The sequence below is a fragment of the Catharus ustulatus genome, chromosome 2 (assembly GCF_009819885.2).
Source record: "Catharus ustulatus isolate bCatUst1 chromosome 2, bCatUst1.pri.v2, whole genome shotgun sequence".
In the NCBI taxonomy this organism is placed as follows: Eukaryota; Metazoa; Chordata; class Aves; order Passeriformes; family Turdidae; genus Catharus; species Catharus ustulatus.
Window position 1 is genome coordinate 73,419,576 of NC_046222.1, and position 9,190 is coordinate 73,428,765.

The following is a 9,190-nucleotide window of genomic DNA, read 5'->3' on the forward strand; positions in this document are numbered from 1 at the left end:
GTGGATATGAGTGGGCATAGGATCTTTAATTCCTCATATTCTTACATCTGCTGTTAGAGTACAGTTGAAATCTGTGCATTCTGAAAATTCTGCATGACCTTGAAGGACAAACCCATAAAGTGGCTGAGAATAAAAGCAAAGCCAAACAGCACAGAATTTAAGATTAAAATGAATATTCAACAGAAAAATTAATTAGCATTTTTCAGAATTTTGTTCACATACAGGCTCTGACTAGTGTTCTGATTATCTTTGAAAGTTAAAATAGAGAACAGCAATAGAAGAGCAACAGGGCAAAGCATGTGCTGCAATATGCAATGTTATCTTACACTTGATAGACTTTATACACTCTACCTGAAGCTCTAATCCCATTCTAATTCATGAACAATTAAATTACATTAAATTAATGGTCTTTGTAGCTTATTCTTCCAGGTTTTATGCAATAGGTTCTACAGAGTGTTTGTTGTTGAGTAGTTTGCTGTGTGAACAAGTCACACCATAGCAAGTAAAGGAGTGACTGATAGGAACTGAAAGAAGGGACGTGATCGGGTGCACAGTTCTCAGGCTACACTGAGACTCAGTTTTCACTTGGTGTCTCGTCAAGCTGTCAGACTATGGATTTATTTAAATGTTCTGAGTTTCCTTACACTTTCAGTTGACAAGGTTAGAAACTGATGCTTTGGAAGTATTTTTGTTGTACCTTCACAAGTTGTTTTTTTTGTTGTTGTTTTATACACTGCAGTTGTGGTTTCCTACCTAAGCTGTGGTTATATAGATTTTTGTGTATTTCAACCATAATACTCCAGTCAGTAAAATCCAAGAGATGCTGTTCTCTACACTAGGACACTCGAAGGAAAGTGTTTCTCTCTATACAACTTCCTGTAAGATAATGTTACTTTCAGGCATGCAGCATGTAAATACCATATTATGTTGAGTGTGCACAGTACTCACTTTGCCCAAGATTCTGCAGTTAAATACTCTGATTTAAATGCAAGATTTGGGAAAATTAAGCGTAACAACAAAAATAAGAAGCCCAGGCTCATACTTTACAGGAGCAGAGAAATTATATTCCTTTGCCACTTTTCACTGTAGCAAGAAACTTTAGGAGGCAATTGCACTACCAATATGCTCCCCCCCGGTGACTTATGTTGTGCACATTCTTGGTCAAGAGAATTACTCAGCTAGAGAAACTCTTTTAAAAGGTGATCACTTAGCTTTAGTTTGCATTCCTACTTAGAAGCCTACTTTCATCTCATCTGAAATGGAGCACTGGGTGTTCATTTGAAGAGATATTTCCTCTGTGGTAAGCAAACCCAGGTGAGCTTGTTATATTATGATTAAATAACAAGCCCATTGTTATGTTCTATGAAATATAAATAAAATATGTATAATTTCAGCTTATCAGTAACTGTGCAATTTAAATAGATTTCTGGTGTTGCACAGAAATCAGATAATGCATATGTACTTTACAAAATACAGATATGTAAAAAAGAATATCTGAGCTTCATAATACCTGACACACACATTTTCAATCTGTTATATTTCCCAGAAAAACCCAACGTTTGGTAAATATATATGATTATAAACAACTGGTCCTAATGTTTCAGAACATTATAGAAGAGTGATATGAAACATGTATAATTGATATATACCTTAAGAATTTCAGGAGAATAAGAGAAATGAATTCAGAAATCTTCAAAACACATATAGCACGATTATTTCTTCAACTGTCACATACATGTTCATCCCTTCCATGGAAACAAAACTGATATTTCAGTAACTTGGCAATGGGACTGTTAAAAACGGAATATTTAACTTCCATGATAATTAAATTCAGTATATTCCTTTCTACTCTGATATAAGGAACAATACAGTTACTGTAGTGAACACAAATCATACACTGAAAAGCCTGTATTATAAAGACCCTCACTCTAATTCTAGGGACATGTTGTAATTTTCTTTGGTTGCTTGACAGCTTTTTGAGACAAGTGAAAGAAGCAGAGGAAAATGAAAAAAAAGCAGTCTGTCACCATTTTCTGATATGTATCTTTTAGCTGAAATATCAGCACAGAAAAACAAATACCCTCATGAATAATTTTGCTCAATGGGCTTTTGGATTTAATTTTGAAATGCTGAAGAATCATTCAAAAATACAACAGTCTAAGCACATTATATTACAAATATTACTATATTACTAATTTACACTTTTTGATATATTATTTTTGATTATTGTGAAAAAGAAAAAGAACCCATCATCAAGTATGATTTTTTTTTTGCAAGCCTGTTGTCTTAGTTTATTTTATATATTATTATATAATATATATTATTTTAGTTTATATATTATCACCAATGTAATGAAACCTTTAAAAAATGTAGTACTGTTTAGTGATAGCTATGTACTCTCTTCTTCACAGCAAATCAGCATTTGGTGCCTATGAAGAAAATATAACTGGAAATACTATCAAAACCGTTTATTCCACTTCTGATCGGTAAGTACACATTAATAACATCGTAGCATACAGAAGGACATAGACATTTACATAAGCATTCAAGTCTTCAGACAAAAGAGAGCAGTGGAAGTCACCATCATGAGACAGCTTTTCATAGAAAGGTCTCTTTCAGTGAGATCTTGCCATCAAATCATTGCCACAGTTCAGCAGCCTAATATTATGTTAGGCTTGTCACAGCTGACATTTAAAATATCTATAGAAACAAGAGCCAATGCCGTAAGTGACAGAGTTGGGTTTGTGATTCTGTAGGTTTCTATCTCAGGCAGACACTTACTCTACAAAATTTCCTTCGTGAGAAGAGTAATGACCAAATTTATTTACGAGTGCAGAGGAATAGGTTCACATGACAGTGCTGTTGAAAACTATCTTTTCACACAAGTAAGACATTCCCAAATATAAGCAGGATATTTGCTCAATCTGTAATAACTTACCTCATGGGGAAAAAGAAATTAAACATGCCCACTATTTTAAAATCAATTTGAACAGCCCTACCACCTGGAAACACCTAATCAGAAAAACTTGTATCCTTTCTAGCATAAGAATGAGGAACTCTGGGGATGATTGAATATTAATACAGCAGTTTGTCACTGACAGGAAAGGAGCAAGAGCCATTGATTTTGTAATGCTAAAACAACACCTACATCCAACAACAAGTTTCATCCCGACAAAGTACAGAGTGATGTCACATAGGAGTGCAACAAGAGTTGAGAAAATTTTTTAAAATATCGTTGTCACTAATACCTTGTAGGCTGTTCTATATGTGTATTTGCTATAATTGCCATGAAGGTTTGAGTTCTTTCTGCAGTGCAGAAAGTCAAAAAAGTTTTCAGGCATTTCTGCATCACAGAGAATTCTGTGAACCAGACTGATCAAATTATGGCAGTTTGAATTTAACTGTGATTAAAACATTAAAATCATTCCCCTCCACTTTATCCCTATTTAGTGTACATGTTCCCAGACATTCAGCAGCTTAATTCAGTTCACCAAAGAACTTTCTACCAAGGTATTTTTGCTACTACTTGACAATTATGCTCAGCAATTTGCCCATCGCAGGAGCATGTGTATGACACCTGTCAACTGGAATGGAGAGACTACACAAATAACATTTTTCCATTAACGGCCATTGTGCAGTATACAAATGTCTTTCCCATGCAGTGTGCTAACCTTATCAATTTTCTGCTTGAGATTTCAATGGCAGCTCTTTTTCTGACAGCTGATGTTATATTATATACACAGGAGTATAATTGGAAAAGATATATGTACATACTGCAGGAAGCCCTTGGGCATAGATGCCAAAATGATCTTAGATGCCTTGCAAATTTACTGTCATTCGACTTGCTTCAAGGTAAGATTTCACCTGCTACCAAGAAATATAACTTGACTGTAATACCTGCATTATAGTACACATATAATAAGACATTATTTAGGCCTTAGGCCTTCTCCACCTGTGAGAATAAGAAGTCTTGAGAGTGGAGGAGAAGATTAATGTAGAAAATACTAATCTCTCTGTTTCCATCTCCTCCCTACACAATCCCTTCTTTTTTCTTTCTATCTCCCTCTCTCCTTCTAACTCTCCTTCTCCTTCCCTCTTCTCCTTTGCAACCATAAGCAGGACAAAGGATATAGCTGAATGTGTTCTTCAAGTCCTACACATTTGTAAGTCTTCACTTCAAGTCTGATACAGTGAATGATATCAACTTCCACTTTCTTCATGTTGTAAAATTTTACTCAGTTTTTTATGAAGTTTTGTAGATGTTCTTGATTGACATCTGTAACAGTCTTAATTATTAAAAAGTAGGCAATTTTTTCCTATTTCCATTAAGAATGAAAGCACAGAAGAAATTTCTTTTTCGTTTTTAATTCCAAACCCTAAGCCTCAACCTAAAATTTGCTCTTAAACTTTTCACAGGGTATACCTGGCAGTGCTCAGTCCCATAGTCTGTTTTCTTTCTGCCTCATTTGTCTTATTTCTGCTTACATCTACATGCAGAGTTTGTTGTTCTAGCAAACAATACTCAACAAAATCACTGCATTAGCATAGCTCATGTTTCTGCCCAGTCCGCGCAGCTTTTACTTCTGCTTCTACAGCAGTTCTTGTCCCTATTTGCTACATGAAAAGTACAACAAATCAGAATACAGCAGTAAGGCTGCACTTCACATGTATGAAGTTGCATGTGCTTTTTTTTACTGTGGGCTTTCTGAGCTCTGTGAGCACCAGAAAGGCATTTTCTTCCATGGGAACTACTATGTAATATGTCCTCAATAATATTATTGCAAATAAATATAAGTTCTGGTCTGCTTTCATTCTTTTTAGACAGATCAACCCATATAAAGAAGAATGGGCTTTTCATTGAGAGTATTAACATGTTGGTAGTGGCTGGATTATCTGTTAAATATTTATGCTTATTTTTTAAACAAAATTTTTTTGTTACCTACTGTCAACTGGGGACCTGTCTGGCCAAGAACATTCAGCTTAATTTTTGTATAACTACAAACTTATGAAAGCATTGGCAAAAAATGTAAACAACTGATGTACATCTGTGTGGTTCATGTTTGTAGTTATGTATTTAGCTAAGTAGTGCAATTTCTCTATATTCTATAAATAATATTCATTTAGCTCCTTACAAATACCCTGACAGCAGTACACTATCTTCATTTCCTAGTAAAGGTATATACCAAAAGTACAGAAATTAAATAACCCAAATTTTAGATTTTTTTTTCTCTGTGTAAAAATTCTAGCTAATACTGCAGATCAGAGCTATAAAGACATGGCCACCCTTTTGCTGATTTAAACAAAGAAATATAAAATCAGTGAAGACAGCAAATTGTTTTAATAGCACCATAATACTAATGTTGATTTTCACTTATCAGTGGATAAAATATCCAAAGAAACCAGAATTTACTACTCTTTTATTAGATTTAAATAAATAAATAAAATTATCTGGGTATCAAGATCCTAGTTTTTGTATCAAATTACCATGCTCCTTGCTCCTTGTGATCTTGATAAGTCAGCCTCTGTGTGTATCTGTGCATGTTCACGTGTGAAACATGGGCAACGCTTCTCTATCTCAAAAAATTTTGAGACATTTGTGAAAGCAGTGTCCAGATTCAGCAAGAATGAGAGACATAGTTAGCTTTTAAGATAAAGTATTATAAGATATTTTGAAACAAACATATCTAGATCTACTTTGAGTTGGATGATTATGTGCAATCATTCTTCCTTTTTTCAGTGAAGAGAGAAAAGGATCTCAAAACGGTGATTCATCTTATTTTAAGATAAACCCCTAAGCTAAGACAGAGAAAGTAAAAATAGTCTTTGGAAATGTCTGGGGGAAGGACAGGGTTGTTTGGTATAATGAATATCTAGGCAACCAGCTGATTTTTAGGTTTTTAAAGGTGAGACAGTCAGATATCTAACTTCCTGTTGTCCAAAACTATTCTTCCAGAGTTCAGTATTTATGTTGCAGTACTAGTAACTCCTATTCTGGTCTGGGGTTGCTCGTTTCTTAAAGGAAAGCATGCTCATAACAGTATTAGAGAAATGTTTCATTTTAATTTTTCTTCCTTCTTTGACTGGTGTGTTGAAGTGTGAAGTATGTAAAAGACCTCTGGAAGATCTAAAAGCAGGAGACAGCATTTGGATTTACAAACAAACTGTGCACTGTGAGCCTTGCTATTCCAAAGTTAAAGGTAAGGCACAAGACATATAATACTGAACGTGGGAAAAACCATTTCATGAACTTCATTCAAAAGACTTAAATATACGACAGCACAGCTGTTGCTTTTGCTCATTTGCGTGTACTTAAACCTCAAAGCATCTACTTCAGAAAGTCTGGGTGCTTGGGGTGATATCCAACCCCAGGTTCTAAACACAATTATTCTGTATCTGTGAGGGAGATTTTGGTTGCACTGCAAGTTCATCTCTTCAGGTCTCTCTGTAGAGTTGTACCTGTGCAATCGAGACACCTAGAGGGAGGCAATGGCACCTTGCACTGGAAGTGAGAACAAATTGCAAGGCCATCTGAGAATCAGATTATTGTACTGAAACAAATAAACCAGGGTGCAGAGGTATTTTTCCGTAGTGGAGTAATTGTGACCAGTAGAGAGAAGATACAAAAATCTGTGAAATCACAATGAAAATATCATACTGTGTTTATGATTCATACCTTTGTGAGGAGCAAAATGAGTAAAAAATGTGCAAGGCAGAGACAAATGAACATTTTGTTTAATTAATTTTTCTAGAAGTTGCTATATTTTAAGTCTACTCTCTTCATGGCAATTTTCACAATACTAAAATCAGTACCTATGCACCAAATTAAGACAGAGAAGCAGATGAAATACTCTGATAAGCTGGTTTTCAACTATGTAATTCTGAGATAAGATCACGTTAACTAAAATCATATTAAAAATCTGTTTTCTTAAAATACTTTTGTTATTAACTCATTGCAAAATCTGATGGGAAGGTGGAATTTTGCAATAATCTGCTTAGAAAATTAATAAATCATAGTAACAGTTACAGAATTGTAGAAAGACATACCAAGGGTCTCTATATTAAGTACGGTAAGTTGGCATGTCCTATTTCATCAAGTTACAAGACAGACAGTTAGACCTCAGCAGACATTCTAAAAAAAAAAAAAAAAATCTAAAGTTTCCTTATAGAAGATTTAGAGCATACTGCTTTGCTTGGCATCTCTAACCAATCTTTTCTCTCTTGCAGAAAAATGGATCAACTAATACTGACATACGGAACATACGATGAAGTTACTATTGTTTAGTTAACTGTATTGGCCTGTTAATTCACTGTGGGAAATTATACATTTTTACTGCTGGGAATTCTCTGAATGAAGTCCTACTGCATGGTTATCAAAGGAATTAATTTAATGAGAATTTAGATGCATTTTCATACACACATTGCAGGAAGTAAAACAATATATTGGTCAGTATATTTATCAGATCTGTGATAACACTAAATTGTACATAAAATCAATGATAATTTATTGAAATTTTCTGAATGTCCTACACATTTGTTTTGAAGGGGCTGTATTCTCTTTTCCTCTAATAAAAATATCTGCTAGTTTCATATAGCATGAATGGGATTCACCTCATCAAGATTAGCCATTTAGAAGTCAGCTATTCAGTTTAAACTACTGCTTTAATGCAGAGGGAAGTGGGTTCATACTGCACCTTCAGGGGGAGACATCAATCTCCAGAGAAAGGTTCTTCTCAAGTAACTTAAACGATAAATTTGAGATGGAACAACTCATCTTTGGAAAATGCATCTCTACAACTGCAGGAGGACTCTAGACAAAAATTGCTAGACAGTTTAAAGTAAAACTACCCCACTCCATATTTGTAAGTATGGTAACTATTTAATCACCATTTTTTAAAGAAGTGCACACTAAATAGTCATCGTGAAATAATGAAATACATATTTTGCATGACATTATGTTGTTGCATTTATATTTCCTACTTTATTAAATTGACCATCTAAACACTTTGGATGGATTAATCTTGCATAAATTGATACATCAACAGTGTAAACTTCTGTTTCTGAGTTACTTCATCTATTCCATCTTATATAGAGAAGCAGACATTTTTAAGAAGCAATTCAATTGGTCAGGTTGCAAGCATGTATTTTACTGTGGTGTTAACCAATGTACATCTTACTTCCATGGTTTGCAAAGGAACCTGGCATGAGCAGCTCAGATTTCTAGATCTCTCCACTACGTCAGTTACATTCCTCTGAGACTACAGTGAAAGCATTTTTTTTCCTTTTGGAGAGTGTTTGTGTATTCAAGTATAGAAACTTAAAGAAGAATTCATGCTTTGTTATAATATGCTGCCTAAAATAATCAACAGTTCAGTAGCTTACTGGACAGACAAAGGTATTGACTACTAGTTTTTCTCATGAGATGCTTTAGATTATGGTTATTCAGAACTGATTTTTCTGCCTTACATCTCAGTTTAAAAGGACTTCCTGGATATGACCATGACAGAGGTAGTGTTTGGAGGCTGCTGCGCCTAGGCAAGAGCTTAAAAGCATGCAAAGTATTAAAGCCATAGGTTAATAACAGACTGGTGAGTGGATATCCCAGTCAAACTCCCTCTCCTTGACTGCACATTTCATAGGGGAGGCAGAAACTATGGATGTCTGAGTAATTTAAACCACTAGGCCTGCAGCTGAGTAAGGATGTTGTCTGGCTTAAAGGATGTTCAGACTGGTTATGCAATGGAGACATGAGACAGTAGATATTTTGTTTCATTAATTTTATGAATATCTTATGAATGAATGTCAGTAACTCTAATAAATCTTTAATTATTGATATTGTTTTCTGGTGTGTATCTCTTGCTGGTGACATATCCTAGTTAAACTATAATTGTTAAAACTCTGTACTTTACCATGAAACAATGATTTTCACAATGGCAACATTTTAATGTCACAAATTTGGTGCTATTGAGAGACCAACACTTACTGCTGAAGCCCAGTTACGATGGAAGATGTCAGACATTCATTTGAGCCAGCACATTAGAATCTAGGACTATCTAGTGTTTGAGGGGATGAATGATTTTAATTCACACCCCCAGAGACCAAGAGCTCTGGATGAAAATATCTGCTACTTAAATGCTCTCTGTCAGAGAAGCAGCAATAAGAAACAATAATTCTGTGCTCATTAAGTCATCTT

The 9,190-nt window shown here is 34.7% G+C and overlaps 1 protein-coding gene across 5 annotated transcripts in view; it reads left to right on the forward strand.

The window, feature by feature from the left end:
• Positions 1-8,830, forward strand: part of SCEL (sciellin) — a 151,673-nt gene extending 142,843 nt beyond the window's left edge. For all 5 annotated transcript variants that reach the window (XM_033051566.1, XM_033051565.1, XM_033051569.1 and 2 more), the window contains 4 exons: positions 2,412-2,486; positions 3,744-3,852; positions 6,095-6,197; positions 7,225-8,830. In XM_033051566.1, the coding sequence (XP_032907457.1) occupies positions 2,412-2,486; positions 3,744-3,852; positions 6,095-6,197; positions 7,225-7,241 (304 nt within the window). In that variant the 3' untranslated portion in view covers positions 7,242-8,830. The remainder of the gene's footprint in view (positions 1-2,411; positions 2,487-3,743; positions 3,853-6,094; positions 6,198-7,224) is intronic.
• Positions 8,831-9,190: the final 360 nt, after the last annotated feature.